At 39.9% G+C, this 16,946-nt stretch overlaps 1 protein-coding gene across 1 annotated transcript; it reads right to left on the bottom strand.

Moving 5' to 3' along the window:
• Nucleotides 1–9,846: 9,846 nt before the first annotated feature.
• On the bottom strand, nucleotides 9,847–15,885 carry cdc42ep3 (CDC42 effector protein (Rho GTPase binding) 3). The gene is made up of 2 exons (XM_061285412.1): nucleotides 15,503–15,885; nucleotides 9,847–11,496 (listed from the first exon to the last, which is right to left on the bottom strand). The coding sequence occupies exon 2, from the start codon at nucleotides 11,374–11,376 to the stop codon at nucleotides 10,312–10,314; it is 1,065 nt and encodes a 354-aa protein (XP_061141396.1). The 5' UTR covers nucleotides 11,377–11,496; nucleotides 15,503–15,885; the 3' UTR covers nucleotides 9,847–10,311.
• Between the last annotated feature and the right edge of the window lie 1,061 nt (nucleotides 15,886–16,946).

Here is a 16,946-nt window from a genome sequence, read left to right as displayed (position 1 = left end):
TGCTTAGGTGGGTTAAGGTCAGGTGGAGGACGATGTAAAGTCAGATATCGAGTAATTATCGGAAGAATAATTACTTTTCAATTTTAGAATAAGTTGTGTGTGTTCTTGAGTGAATTTAGGTTTAACTTGATGACAAATTTTTCATTATCTTTGCGTAGAAATTAGAGGTCATTGTGGCCATGGGAGAAAAAGTACACTGCGTAAAGATGCTAAAATAAAACCTCTCCACTTTGGCGGGGTTCCATTAATGCTCTGTCACGAGTCTGCCAGAGAAAGACCAGGACAAGATGTTATCGATTGGCTGATTCCTCTCTACTGGGAATTCACTCAAATAGAGATCATAGGGGACGGGATGGTTCACTAACAAAGGTCATCCGCAGGTAAAAACGAGCGAGGGACAATATCTCGGAATCATTGCATTCAAAGATTAAATCAATATTTTTACTAGCACCCCTCCGACGTCAAGGCACATGGTGGTGGTGACAAGCAGTATCTCAAGGACATTACACAACTGAGGAAAAATCTTGCAGTTACTTTAACTATGAATTCACAATTCCATATTCGTTCGCCTCTCTGTTGAATTTAAATTCATTAACAAGGGGAGCTGCCAGGAGTTGGCTGCTTCCTCCCACAACGGCGCACAGTGGCGTATGTCAAGTCAAAGTCAAATTCTGCTTTATTGTCAATTTCTTCACATGTCAAGACACACAAAGAGATCAAAATTGCGTTTCCTACTATCCCACGTTGACAAGATATATTACATATTTTATATATATATATATATATACATTATATTATATTGGTACACAGACAAACAAAACATTCAAGTAAACAATACAAAAAGTAAAAACAAGAAGGCACATACAATGAATAAATAAGAGCAATGAATAAATAATAAATAAATATTATAAATAAATATCTGCACTAGTAATACAAAATACCAAAAGAAATAAAACTAATGAATATTCAAACATAAACGCTTCCTTATCACATTCAGGCAGATTATATAGCAATACTCAAAGGCATGGGTTGAGTTGTGTATGTGAAGTCTCATTTTTCTTGCTACAATGAAGCGAGGGGCCAGGAGAGTTTGACCCTGAGGTGGACAGTGGACACTTGGGAACTGGGTGTGCTTGTCCAAAAATATTTTGAAAACGAGTTTAGTTAAGTGATTGTCTGTGTTTTATTCCCACTGGTGCAACATGTCCCTGTTACTTTCAAACGGCACTTTGGCTGGTACAAGAAAGAAAAAAAACGTGTAACCTTCAAATGCTACATTGTGTAGCAAGACACGAGAACATAGAAAAGCAATGGAACATTTTTCTTTTCATGCGAAATACAATTTGCAGAAGAGTTGTTAAATAACTGTGTGTAAATAAGGAGGAAAATAAAGCTGCAAATATTTGATAGCGATGAAATTACAGTCAAATATTTCCGAGCAGCCGTACAGCTATTTCACAGATAGCAGAGTAGGTACATCTGTATTAGCTAGCTGTTTATTTATATTGGCTTGATTAAAATAATATTGTACAATATTACTTTTTTTATATTCTTCTTTGATAAAGCACAGTTTCTTGGTTATGGTTAGAGTTGAATATTATAGTAAATAATAGTAAATTACAAATTGATTGAAATAGCTCATCTGTCTTTATTCCGTAGCAAGATGGCTTTGCACTAGGATGGAAGGATTACTTTGTCATTGCTTCTTTCATTTGGAGATGCAGACTGCTAGACACTTTGACAGCAGATCCACGCTAAGTACAAATATCTATGTGCAAATCCATTAGCAGTGCAAGTCTGTTTGGCAATGATAAAAGTCCCAGTCAGTCTGCAAGATGGATTGCAGAAAAAATATTCACCTGGAGGAAATGTGCAGGCTTGGATTTGTATTATTCCAAGAAGCGTGCAGGTCCAAATATAGAATCCAAGTTTATAAACCTTTAATGCTGCTGCCACAGCAACAATTTATATTGATTAAAAAAAGAAAAAATTAGCCTTTTAAACATTATTTAAGCCCATAACCCCCTTAAAGTGCATTTCTATTTCTGGTTCCTTACATTAGTTCATGTGCAGATATGGAATAATTAGGCAGATTTAAAAATAGCAGTTTGCCTTTCAGAAAGAGTCCTCATCCGCTCTGATGAAATCATCAATTAAGGATCACCAGAGATTAAATGGGGATAGTGACTGATGACACCACAGTCACCATGGCTCAGCAAGAAAGATGGCAGTCTCCCATTGTTACTATAGATACTCCACTTGATGGGTGGGATGGATGGTATTTTAGTGACTCTGCCATCCCCAGATAGCCTTTAAAGGACATTTCCGTGAATAAAGCCAAAAGGTTAATGGCATATCTTCCCACCTTATAGCAAAGCCATGCGTTTCCTGATCTTCTATGAAGACATGTAGATGGAATACATGATGACCCAATAGGGAACACAAAGGAGCATACGGTGAAAAACAAACAAACATCATATTCATGTTTTTGCACCAAGAAATTAAAAAAAACATCAATGAAAATATCAAGTAAAGATGAGGACGCTATTTAGTTTTACATTTGAAATTCATTTTGGAGAATTTCTTCTACAATATCCTCACAAGGATAGTGTTGCATGTAAACACTTCATGAAGTGAAGGATAAGATGATAGAGCTGGACACAACATGAATATGAATCATGTATAACCACTCGGAATATTTTTCTAATTTACTCCGACAATCTTATTTAGAACTGGGGCATGAGTGTGCATATACATAATGACTTTATATTCCATCTCAGACATGGTGCAAGAGTTCCGGTCAAACAAAAGGAAATGAAATCAGTGAGACATGAGTACAAAATCTTCATCGTGTATCAAGGGGGAAAATAAGAAGAAATTTGTTTACACCATGATGTCCTCATACCATAGAAATGAAGTGCTGCAATGGGAGCTTTCAACATTTGATTGACAGTTGACAAACTAACCTTGAGATTGAAATATAATCACCATTTGGTTCCTTTATACTTACAAAAGCGCTCCTCGGAAATATTACCCAATCTGCTTCGAAGGATTATCACTGAACGAAACCAAAGCTGCTTATTTAAAAAAATAAATCACAGAATCCATCCTTGCCAGAAATCCTTCGAGTTTTAAAAACTAATTTATTAGTGAAGCGGTTTTCCGAATCAGGACTAGATCAGCTGGACCATGTGCTCATAACTGCTGTCTCAATTTGAAGGCTACTTCAAGGTTATATCTATATCACGTCTGCCCTTCAACCGGTGCGTCTGCACTGTGACAGACGATCGATTACTTACCTTCTAATTATCTGATCAGTATAATGTAGGGCAAAGTGCTGTGTGCAACTTTGAATAATAACTTTAATGCAAACTTAAATGGGCTTCTCTAGAGTAGGCTACTCACCACGCATATGAAATGATCAATTATCATATATTTAAATTATTTTTAAATATGGGAGAAGCAAAGACAGAAATGTGGAGATGTGTCATAAAACCAAGACTGCTGTTTAATATCTTTTGGTGAAAGAATTGAGTGCTGGCAGTGTGCCACCTAGTGGTTCCTCACATGTCAGCAAGCCAGTTGTGCTACTTTCCTTTTAGCTCACAGCCACATAATATAGTAATTACTTCCCACAAACATGTTTGGGTATCACACAAGGCAAGAACCAAAATTCAGCATAGGAATTGTTACTGTATAATTAAATTTTACGGACACATATAGCACCAAAATATTTTGAACACAATGAAGGAGTTAGAAATAGGATTCTCACAAGACTTCTGAATATTTATAAATTGCGTCTGGCTTAGCTCCGGTCATATCTGGGTAACATGTATGTATATTTGAACTAACCACGCATTTTAAATAAGCCTATGCATCCATTTTCCCAAGAAGAGGGATGTTCAGTGGTAGTTCAAGACCAATTTTACTGAGGGGCCCTGAAGCCATATTTTTTTTTTCCGGAAGGGTATAGTTAACCATACCACAACACAAAACCAAGCAAGCCCGCAACAGTAGCCTGTTATAGTAAATGTTATTTATATAGTGGCTCGCTGCATTGTTGGTATTTCTCGCCATTATTTTGTTTCTATGGTTTAAAATGAACCGAACAAAGGAAAATGATGTCCTATTCCTGCATCATACACATGAAAAACATGAAGACATGACAAGTGCACATTTGTTTCTGATTGGGTTTGGCTTTCAGTAATTGCATGTCAAAGCATATTAGACTCAGAGTACTAATGTGGATGTTGGAAAAGTATAACAGTAGAGGGCGCTGCTAAACTGTTTTAATTCTGAACAAAATGGATTTTAAAAATATTCTGCACTGATCAGCAGTGCAACAAGCAGTGCAGTTATAATACTCAAAACAATTTCTGGAAAGATTCCAAATGCCACAATCCACATAGACCACACAAACATGCAAATGTTGTCAGGACAAGTTTGATCCAAAAAGATGAATTTGGATTTAAGGTTCCTTGTCACACAAAATGATTTAATAGTCTTTTATTTCCCCCCCCCCTAAATTGCTCACAACATAAGACAGAAGACAAGGACTGGATTTGTGTTTTGGACTCAAATAAAATTCAGGGGAAACAGTGAGAAAAAATCAGACTGACAATAGAACAACAGGTGCCAACAGCAGGTCATGCCCTAGTCCTTCACTATGTGGAGACAAAGGTCATCCGGTAACTAAGAGTATAAAATGGTATTAAAAAGTTAACTCTGTTCATGAAAAATTGTAATCACTGAGTGTTTCAACTGTCACACATTGCAGTAACAACAATGATATACTCATTTAAATGCATTGAAGCAACAATGCAGCACCAAAAGTAAGCTTGATGAAATGAAACTAAAAATAAAACCTTTGGGTTCAACATAGACAAGTAACCATTTTCATCAATCTATTTTCAATACAGTCACCACTTCACACTGTTTTTTTAAATATCCATTTCACTTTAACTTTAACTTCACAACACACGCATGCACACACACGTGCACACACACTTTGACTTTTAACATGTGTTTGTATACATATGTGACTTGGTCCCAGGGTGGAGAGTATCCCCATGATACTGTCGAAGTGGTGGCCTCCACATACTCTAATTGCATGTGTTTGACATTTTGTCAACAGTCTTCATTCATTACCACTGCTGTACAAGGACATATTATCTGGCTTCTTCCATCTTTTTTTATTATTATGTTCTACAAACAGCTGGCACCTATGTTTCGCTTCTGATCTGTTTCGCCACCATCCATTCAAACATTCTCTTCGTAAAGTATTGTTCAATGTTAAAACACTCGGTGAATCTATTTTTGTTTATAATGCATATTGGACCTCCATTGAGGTATTCACAATGCTGACCGCAAGAGAGCCAGATCTGCTTCGTCCTCATTTTGATTGACAGTGCAGCAAAGAAATTGAATTCTTGCGATATATATACATATATTTTTTTTTTTTTGTCAAATGGGAATTGATGAATTTAAAGACTAGTGTGTCAGACACAATGCAACCACAGACTATTTAAAACTCCACCAAACAACCATAAAAAAAAACATCAGCTTGGTGTTTAGTATTTATTTATAGAGAAAGAATCTGTCCCGAATCTTCCTTCTGAAGTGTTTGCATGGCTGGTTGGTAACAAGGTATTAACGTGGGGGTCCATCGCACATGTAGTGGGGAACAAGGGGGAATCCGAGTGGGGGTCTTACCTTAAAAGGCAGAATCCCGAAGCCTACTGTCCGTAGCGGAAGGAATGTACGCCTCTGACCTGAACGCTTGACATGTGCATAAACTTGATGTTTTACTGCAGTCTTGCTGGTACAATACCCCATCTGTAACATCTGTAGCAGAAAAGACGTGACATCTAACAGTCAAGTGTTAATTCAATATATGTCATGACGTTATTCGTGTCGGCTACAAGCTGAGTTTGAAAGTAAACAAGCAACTGTCACGTGCCTTGGTGAGTAACATATACACATGCAGAATGAATGGCTCACTTCTTCAATTCTAATTAAATTCTCCCCACGCTACTTTCTCCAACAACTAGTTGCCATTTTTAAATTTTCTCCAAAACAAAACTTCGAACGTGGTCGTCTGGCTCAAAGTCCTTACAGATGAGCAAATGATACTTTGCTGCCAACAAATTAGAACGTAGTTCTAAGTTTGGTCTATTTTGTTGGCATGGGCCACACTAATTATAGGACAGGCATGCACTGTCAATAGAAGCCCCTCCCATTCATCCTCAATGACCTGACCACATTACTGGATTCAAGGAGGTGACAGCAGTCAAGTCGTCTCATTAGAGTCACAAGGTTGCTGTTGTTGACCTACCAGAACAAAAAATGTCTCATGAGGTCACCCGCTATCTATAAGGGGAGACACTTTTCGAAGTTCAGCGCCACTCCTTCTGCATGGCATTAATGGAATTCAGAGCAGATGTATAAATACAGTACGACATGGCGGGCTGTTGCTGCACTGCGCTGTGGGTATGTGAAATGCAAAGTAAAAATAGAGGAATTTGATTTACTAAGCAAGATTGATTGTCATAAAAATGAAAAGCTACACGAGTTATGCATTGTGACACTGTGCTGAGGACAAAAAAAAACCTCACACTCAAGTGTCTTCAAGCGCCAGTGTAGTATTCGTCACAATGTTTGCAGGGGAATTGCTGAGGATTGCAAGATGAAGATGTGCACCATTCTGATGATTCAAATACAAAGATCATTTGCCAATAAAGTTAAATGATATGGTCTTTATAGCGTGATCTTAATATTATTTCATTAATGTTAGAAACTCTTTTTTTATTTAGGTGTTCATGAAATGCAACCTCCCAGCAAGCATTTCAACTATCTGGTGTTTGACTCAAGTCACAGGGGCACCTTGGCTAAATGGGTCTGGGTTTTGTCACAGAGATGAGAGTGCCGTGTTTAGCTCTCGCCCTCGTTCACGTGCTGAAGATACAAACACAAAGTGTATTTTCCATGGTGACTGTCAGACAAACAGCAGTCAACAGTGCAGAGATGTCGGGCTATCCATGGTCCGCCCGTCCGCCATACTGTACAAGGTTACTCGCATCTGCACTGCATCAACTCTGACTCACGTTTCTTTTTATTCATCTCCGAGCAAGACCTCATTCTCAAAAACCCTCCTTTTGTTGTCTTTTGAAAGGAAGCTTCTGCCAATTCAGCAAATATGTAGAATACTTAAGTCTACATTTCTTGTGGGGAATCCTTAAGTAAATTTTCCCAGGGTAAGTCTTCTTGTCAGGTTAGGGTTAGGGCATTGTTGAACATGCAAACAATAAATGTGTCTGTCCAGCAATTTTACAGTTCCGAGAAAAAATAAAAAGTATACATGACAGTGCTGGTAATGCTAAATCGATATTTCATCTTGAAGATTTTCTTGTCATGATGGATTATTGATGTCACAATGGCAGCAATGAAATGGTATCGATATGTTACTTGCCAAAAATCAGCTGAGATAAGATTAACCTTGGACAGAATTAGTGACAGAGAATATTTAAGCCCCACTGAGGGTCTCAAGTGCTTCCTCCCTCATGCCAAATGTGGCTCAGCTATGAAGACGAGGAAATGCTGCCAGGTCTCTCGCAGCAAAAAAAGGCAGAAGCCATGTTCAGAACAATCTTCCTTCCAAGGTTAAACAACTGTTAACTCATTCATTGCCAACCCAGTTAATATCTCTGACGTCTATAACCGTCAATGGCACTGAATGAGTTAATACAGACATGGGAATGTGAATATAAATGCATGTCTCTAGTCAGCAGCTATATGTGGTTTATTCAGTTTTCTATATCTGCTGTATTATTGTTCTTCTTTATTATCATTTTATTAATTTACTACCGTTTGTTAATTATTTTCTTACATTTGATAACAATAAAAGTTTTTATCCGAGCCTGTGGCCTTGACTCTACCGCCAGTGTCCCCCAGGTAAATTGAGTTTAGAGTATTTAATTAATAGCTGATATTGTCTTTAATTTCAAATGGTAAATGAAAAAAAACGAATACAGTGAAAGTAAATATGAACAATTCGTCAGTGTTTTAGAATCTAATCAAGGAAATATCCTAGGAATATCCTATCTTGTGGTCAAAATGTGATCTATATTTAAATGTATGCAAAAACCTTAATCCGACCATGTTGGATTTTTTGAAAATTGGATTAAACCCCCAACCACTCACCATAGACTTTTGATATGAAACCAAATTCCTCTCGCATGTACACACGTCCAGTGAGAGCAGATGAATAAAAGAGGGACTTTATGCTTCATTTGTGTCTCTGCTCTCTCCATTCTTGGCAAGCGTTCAGAAAAACAACTTACTAAATGTTCCCTTCTCATCAGTCACTTACGGTTGAGATCTACATGAGGGGCTCCATGCAAAAAAAAAAAGCGCTCACACTATGCACCTCTGTTCTTAGACACGGCTGGAAATATTTGCTCGATGCTTTCTTTGGCTCCAGTGGCCCTTGGCCTACAGTTTATTCATCTGGGTAGTGACAACTTCAACTCAGACAGGAAAATTGAGGTAGTGTTTCTTTGCTTTGCTGCAGAAAATAGTAAATACAGTGTTTCTGTTTGTGAAAGGTCATTAATTCATTGGTTGGAAAATTCCAAGGTAGCAGGTAATGACAGCGCTTTGCCCTAACTCTTGGACTGATGTGAAAAAGCTGCAGTCAAGACCGTGTTTTAAGTTGAGCTGAGGGGAAATTATATAATTAATGTGTAAATGGAGTCTTTATAGACTCAAATGAAGCGCGCGCACACACACGGAATATTTTGTTGATGTGCTCGACGTTTACGGTTCTAGTCACAGTTTCCTATCCTCTGTTGAAACATGAAAATAGTTCCATTAATGTGGAATAGACAGCAATAAAACAGGGACATGGTGTTCAGAGTCAAACATATGTCAAATATTTGTACTGGATTTCATAAATCATTGGTATTTCCTGGAATTTTGTGTCCAAAGATCTTTGGCATCCCAACAGAAATTCTTTTGTAATGTTCCACAACAGACGGAGGTGTGGCGATGATTTTTTTTTAAGGCTGCTTGCTTGGGGTCCATTCTGAAGAAGGCTGTTATTAGGGTAGCAATGTGTGAAAATAGTAATTACATTGACAGCAAAGGTTTTCATTACTCAAGCATGGGGGTTGTTGGAGGCCTGTTTGAAATTTGGGGATTTTCCAACGACTTCTGGCCTGTCGTCTGCGATAAGATGGCTTTTCTCTAACATCTGGTTCTATGACTGAATTAGATTCGTTGAGTGAGCTGATTGTGGTTGTTTATGGATACTTGGGGGATTGAAACCGATCCGCGCCGTAATGGCCCGGTCAATGTCTGTATAAAGAAAAAAAATAATAAATTGGTCTGGATTTGTTGATTCTTTGCACAACATGTCTTTTTTGTGACTGGTTGCTTTTAAGTTGTATTTGTGTCATTTGGATTTACAATTTGACTGATGGGTAGTGTGACCAGACCGACGGTCTCCTTTGGAACAGCTGATTTACGTCCGGTCCAGGACACTTATGCACTGTGACCGGAATGCAGAGAATGTCAAAGACCCCCTCCTCTGCATGTCCCTTCAACATGCAAACAAATGGTGCAGGCGCCGGCCCAAGCACCACCGGTGCTCCCACTGCAGGGCAAGGAGACAGAATGTCAGGAATGTTCGAGACAGAAAATAAATCCATTCTGTCTTTCTGTCAATCTGTACTTTATTTTTTTTTCCCCCTTGTCTGCTTCTTGCGTTACAATTTCTAATTTGTAGTCCAATTTGGTAGCATCGTATTTGTGGTGCGTTCTCACATTTGCAATAATAAAGAGGTCATGTTCAGAATAAAATATTTTATTTGTGTTCAAATTGCAAAACACTTTTATGCATAATAGTCTGTCATAAAAAAAAAAAAAGGCAGATTGATGAAGAGACAAAGAGTGCTTTGTTAAACCCACAACAGTGTTTGACACACAAATCTGAAAAAGAAAAACAGATAGAATATTTATAAAATTCGCCTCTCGCCCAAAGTCAACTGGGCAGGCTCCAGCACATCCGCAAATGAATGAGCATAAGCAGTAAAGAAAATGCATGGATGGATGGATGAAGATTAAAGGCTACATGCATATATGAACATGCCGGCATGGCCAAAAAAAAGAGAAAAAAAAACATCACTCCATAGAAGCCAAAATAGTTATATGTTTTGATAATGAAAACATAGGCAGCTCTGTCTAACGCAGCTCACATAGTCCTTTGTTGATCATTTGATCATTCCCTTTCTCCTCCGAGGGCCTCGGTGCAGCTCAAGGCCTGCTTTTCACTGCGGGTTGATCCATTATGTTGAGCACATCATCCAGGATGGATGGGCCCAGATCAAGTTCAAGGGAGAGCAGTGACCCCGTGATTCGGGTGAGGGACTCTTGTGATGTGTTCTTCTCTTTGGAAAAGTCAAAGTCAAAATCACAGATGCGGCCCTCCTCAACACCACTGTCTCTGTCTACCCACTCTCCGTTGCACTTGGGAAGCTCCTGCTTGAATTCCAGGTTAATGTTTTTCTGAAAATGACCCCGATCGTTGCTCTTGTCAGTGAGACTACCGTGGTCATTGTAAATTTTGCTCTTGTAGTCCTCTTTTGCGTAACTTTCAAAGCTGTCGTTGCTCGTATTGCTGTGAAGGCTTCCGTTAGCTTTGTACCTGCTGCTGCCATGATTGTTGATGTAATAAGATTGCTCCTCAATCCTGCTTTCTTTTTTGTTCGCCATATTAGTCTTGATAACCGCTTTCGATTTCGGCTTTTTCATGTTCTCCAGGAGATCCAGAAGGACGTCGGGCTTTGACTGGATGTCTCGAAAGTGGGGTGAGGCCTTGCTACTGTAGTTGTCCGTTGAGTGCAAGAAAGCATCCATCTCCACGATCTCTACATCCTCAATGTTGTCAGGTTTCGTTGGGGGTGCGGGCCCCGTTATGTCTCCAGGTTGCGGGGGCATTGAGAAGACGGTGGAGGAGATCAGTGGTAGGGTAAGCGCCTGACAGCCACCGATGGTCGGGAGGGAGATGGCATTCTTGAGAACAGGGGATGGGGTCTCCGCAAAGGAAGCATTGCCTGTACTGTTGGCTCTCAGAAACTCAGTTTGGACGCCATACTGTGGTTGGGAATCTCCCTTTCCCGGTAGGAGCTCATATTTTCCTTGGAGGAAGGACATGTCTCCAAAGGCGTCCCTTTCGCCACCCCTGCCGATGTGAATGGTGTGTCGAAAATCGCCGAGTGGTGGACTGATCATGTCCGGTGACAAAATATCGCGTAGGCGACATTTTTTCCCCTTCTTACTGTTGGTGGGTTTCAGGTATATCGGTGCTTTTGCTGGCATGACTGCGACTTTGCGGCTCGGGAAGGAGTCGGAGTAGCTCTATAACTTGCGGATTACAGATCCCCAACGAGAATCTTGAATCTCCGTATTACGTCATCCATGCAGCAACTCCACTGTTCTCTGAAAACAACAAGAAAGGAAGCAAATTAAGAAAAAATAATATGTTGAAAATACGTGACAGTCTGTAATAACAATAACAAGTCAAAAAGAGTCCACAAAGGATCCTGACAGAAAGAATAAACCTTTCATTGCGCAATTTGATTGGGCTGATCTTAAAAGCTTGGAGATCAGAGAAGGATGAGCGTATTTCTTTTCACGTGTCTCTCCTTTGGTCTGCACCATTGTCGATGTGCTAATGTAGAACAGCTGGTCTACAGATTGGATAGTAAAGGGGGACTTTAATAGGATCAGTGGAGGGCACCCCGCTTGAGAGAAAGCGTAGACACGCATAAGATGAGCAAAAGGGTTTTAAAGGGAGGGGGGGGTTGGATATAATAAGGGCAAGTGGATTTTAAGAACGAAGGCGATGCAGATTTGGCACGAGATTGACTTTGAATCACAAACCCCATCAGTATGACTGATCATTATTAAGGCCTGCTAAATTTGATGAAGTTACTGATTGCTTTCTGCTCTCTCTGAGAATGTCAGCACAAGATTAAGAATGGAATGAACTGACATACTAGTAAGACAACGTTAGGAGCAAACACTAGACCGGAGAAAGGGATAAATTGTCTCTCTCTTTTGAGTGCATGTGTGTGTGTGCGATGAGTGGCAGTCGAGAGAGCTTGCCCATTTATAGACATTTACTGATGAGGTCTGTCAGCAGTGTCCGTCTGATAGTGCATCACTAAAAACAGTCAGCTTAGTTTAACAAAAAGAAAGCACAAGGTAATAATAATAATTTTAAAAAAACACATTCCTCCATCAACCTTATCAAAGACACTTTTGGTAGGCTATGTTTATTTAACATGGAGCCAGAGAGACCGGCACTCGCTGGGACTTGAAACTGCGGCATTTTTAACATGAATTCCTAGAAGTGCTGTTATATTGTTGTGTACTAGGTAAGAAATTTCCACGTCAGTAAAAGCCATTTTGGCTGAAGCTTTCCCAAGAAAGGACTGGACTGGAGATATAGTCATGACAAAACAGTGAGGTGAACAACAACATCTTTTGTGTGGGAGTGCTTGTGGGATATGCCTGACTGTGCTTGTGACTGATAGCGCTTTTGAATGGACGCCATGCGTGAGCTGTGTTTAAGAAAAATATCAATATGAACCGTGACTTGTTTTGTTCATATTTACAATTGAGGCTTTCATTCTTTCAGCCCACACTCGTTGTTCCTTCTCTGGCCTGGTACACAGATTTCAATTTGTCTCGATTTTCGTACTTATTTTATGTCTGACATATGTTAAAGATGACTGTTTTCCCGATAATGGTGTCCAAAAATGAAGTCATGACTCTGTGACTTGTCACATAACATTTTTGGGACCTCCATTTTTCAGAAAGAAAGTGCTCACTATAGCCATTTCCCAACTTCTGGTCGTCCATCAACAACATTTATCGAGCCATTCATTCTTTGCCCCGCTTTTTCTCACGTGCCTCGCAGGTATGCTGGAGCCTATCCCAGGTGACTTTGACTGTAAATCTTGGCACACCCTGAGTTGGTCGCCAGCCAATCACATGACAAAGAACCAAACGTTCACACTCACGGGAAAAAACTTCAGTGAACCTATTATGTATATTTTTGGTATGAGGGAGGAAAGTGCAGGACTCAGAGTCGCCGATTAATTGATGAGATAAACGATTCATTTGTCACAGCCCGACCAAACATCTTCAATTTCAAGTTTCACATACACTGTAACGTAATCTCATCAGTGTCATTGATTAATCGACTTCAACTCAAATTTCACCTTGTCATAGCCTACTAAAAAAAAAAAAAATCTTTCAACCACTACTCTGCGATGTTCTGTAGTACAATGCAAAAAATAGACGGGGAATTGGAAAAAACAACATTTTGCGCTCTTGCATTTTTAACTGAACTATGCCTCAAACCTCTCCAACCCCCGACAGTCCCAAGTACAATTTAGGCCCAGGAGGCTCACCATTTGCTAGAATCTAAAAACAGCTTTCTGCGGGCTAGCTAACTCCGGTTGCATGCTTCAAGCTCATTGCAAGGCCTCTTCCATAAAAAGTCACTCTTAGCTATCAAACTTAATTACCCCTGCAAAGAACTCTGACCTCAACCTCAAGCAACACCTGTGAGATGAACTCGAGCTGTAAGTAGACAAAGGCAGGGACTTATACGACCTCACAAATACGGAACACAAATTCTGTCTTTCTGGAAGAATGGAAGCTGTTCGACTTGAACGGGAAAGAAGAAGCATTATATTTATTTCCTCTTTTAGTTGTGTAATAGCCAGATGTGCCAATAACTATTGTTGAAATGACAAAATGCCTGCATGGACCTAACATGGTAGTCTCACAGGGAGTGGATCCCATATGCATCTTCACCAAGGTCAACATTGTGGCCTGTAAGAAGTCAGCTGGTGTGGTGAAAGCCTGAGGCTATGACCTTCACATCAGACATCCTGCTGGTAGATCATTTTGGCTTCAATGGCAAACATGAGAGGAATTCCAGAGGTCACATGCAAATTACTGGTAAAACAATCATGCTGCTTTTGGCTACTGCCGCTACCGCACAACACACCTGCGTGAGGTGTGGCGGGAGATGATTCACACGTTTTCAGGAATCAAAACAATCCTTGTCAAGCTCGTTCGTGATAAACAACAATTGACTTAACCGGAAGAGTTTATTGAGGGCAACATCTGAAGTTCAAAATAATCTTTAGTTTATGGAGAACTCTGATAAGCCACAAAGCCAGGCCCAGATTTGCACCCTGCTTTCGGTACTTGCTCAAACTGTGTTGCACGTGTTGACCAATCTGGGCCAAGCAGTGCCGCCACAACAGAATGCGGTCACGGTTTTCATTTATATCTCTCTGGGGGGGGGTTGGAATCTGATGGCACACTTTCCTAAATATACTTGCCTGAGAATCTGTCCAGCACGATAAACCAGTGTCATTGGGTCAACGATAGCTTGCTGGGTGGGCATGAAGTGATCTGGAGCCGCTCCAGCCTGAGCTTGCTCGGGCACTTAGTTATTAGTGTGGAGGCAGTATAAGGAGCAAGGTGTTGAAAGAGTTTGGCATCTGGCATTCATCGTGTGGCTCATGATTTGTGCGGGCGAGTCACGTGCACAATACAAATGGGTCAGTATATTATTAGTGGTGTAACCCAATGACAAGATTGCATATTTCTGGTGGCACCACAACCAATAAGAAGAGCAGCTGTTTAAAATGTGACCTGCATGTGACTTCCCCTATTTGTCCAAAATAGACATTACGCACCCACAAAATATTCCTCTTGAAAAAAAAAGAATGTGCTGATAGTTTTTTTTGTCTTGTTTAAAAATAGATCTTGTTTGATATTTGGTTAATTGTTGTCATAAAGAAAAGACCCACTTTAAAATTACTGCCTTTGCTTTCAGGTTGAAAGAGCTTCTTCGACTGAAAATGGCAGCCCTAGAATAGTCCGAAGTGTTTGTTTCATAAAAAAAAAAAAAGCTCAATTATAGGCAAAGGCTTGACTTCTGAGGGCTCGTGGTGGGAGTGTGGATAACAGGGTTGCACATTTGTTCTGTCGATCTTGCTTCCTTTTTCTACAAGCTGTCAGCATTGCGTGATGAGTAGGAAACTCAAATCCAAGCACACAAAACATGAAACGAATTCCCACATGCACTGGTTCGAAATAATCTTTCAATTTGCCTGTTAAATATCATCTCTCTTCTATCATTGATCTAAATACAAAGCTATCTTTGTGATTTACTCTATAAAGGAACATCCCTTAGATGACGGAGCTTCTCATGTTGCTCTTGGCAGTCAAGTGTGTGACCTTAAAAACCTGCTTTACACGGCTTGCATTCATTCACGTGTCAAAGTCAGCAGCAAGCTGCTTGAGAGATTTGCTGACAACAAAATGCGAGCACCCCATGTCGAATCCTGCACACTACAACACCATTATGCCGTTCAGCAATTCAGAGATAAAAATAAATCTTGTGCTCACTCACCTCCTCAGTAATGCTTGATCCTCTCCAGGTTGTGCACGCTCATTGCTCTTTTTTTGATTGTCTTCGATGGCTTCTTTTATGTTTCAGCCTCGGGGCTGCACTTCTGTCGACTGGGACGTCTGCCGGACAGCTGTTTATCAATTGCTCCTCGGCTCCTGTTCCTCTCTGAAGTAAGTCGAGTCTCCTCCTATACCTCCCTCCTCTTCCTCTCTCTCATTCTTCTCATTACTCTCTCCTTGCCTCCTTCCCCTCCCTTCTCTCTCTCTCTGTCTCTCCCTCTCTCTCTCTCTCTCTGTAGCAACACCTGCTGTCTCTCCTATTTGCTTCATAGATTGTTTTACTTTTATTGCTTTCCTGGGAAATGTAATAAAAAAAACTGCAGTAATCACAAGCTCAGCAAGAAATAGCATGTGGATGTCTGGCTGCATGATATGAAGGCGAGCGAGCGTGCATGTGTCTCATTTTGTTCCGTCTCACATCTGATAAGAGCTATTCTGTAAATTCTGTCGACAGCCTCGAGATATTTGACTGGACCGGACAATTTCTTTGCGTTCTTATCCTTATCTGTCTGTCACAAACATTCTTTCCAAAAAACAAAACCTCCCTTTTCCTGTGAGAATGCTGCATTTGGATGACTAGAGGATCAGACTGTTTTGCAGGGAAGCTTTATTCTTCTAGGTTGCAGTAGGCTCGTGCCAAAGTGTGAGGAGACGCAGAACACTGCAGCAATGCAGTATCTGCAGAGGACATGGAGGTCATAGGACAGCACTTCAGCCAAATAAAAAAATAATAATAATAACCATGCTGCTGTCTAGCCATATGCATTGAAAGTAACAGACCTTGTGAATTTAATTATGTGTCTTATTTTATTTTTTTTACCATTATGAGACTAAAATCTGGATGGCATGTTGGGAGTGTAAAGTGATGTGCAGCAGACAATCAATATCACAATCATAAACTAAAACATTTTTTTTTACTTCATAATTGTATCTAATATTGTGGCCAGAGATGCATATCTGAGAAATGTTTGATGAACATACTCACAAGCAATAATGCTGCTTAAACAATTTTGCCTCACTGTCCTACAACATGATGCAGGAGATACGAACATCAACACACTCCTTCACCAGCTTCGTGATAGATTTGCTCATTCTTTTCCATCTTTTATAAGATATTTTGTAAAGTTCATAATGAATGACAAAAATATTTGTGCAGGCCTGACAAGAGCTGGGATTGAAGCTCTTCCTCCAATGATGTCATCGTAGTACCCATCGTCAGCGCATGATCATGATCTCATACAAAATTGCTTTATTTTATTTTCGCAGATTGTTGACATGCCGTTAATCAATAAAAAAAAGTCTTCAAATTGCAAGTGACGTTGATGCATCCTAGCAACTAGCATGCGTCCAACAACATATTCATATGATTCAGGAAGCCATTTGAC

This window comes from Syngnathus typhle, linkage group LG8, assembly GCF_033458585.1.
Source record: "Syngnathus typhle isolate RoL2023-S1 ecotype Sweden linkage group LG8, RoL_Styp_1.0, whole genome shotgun sequence".
Classification (NCBI taxonomy): Eukaryota; Metazoa; Chordata; class Actinopteri; order Syngnathiformes; family Syngnathidae; genus Syngnathus; species Syngnathus typhle.
Note: the sequence above shows the minus strand (reverse complement) of the source record. Positions and strands in the feature narration are given on the sequence as shown.

Coding starts and splice junctions, on each gene's coding strand:
- cdc42ep3 (XM_061285412.1), bottom strand. CDS start 11,376: ATGCCAGCAAAAGCACCGATATACCTGAAACCCACCAACAGTAAGAAG.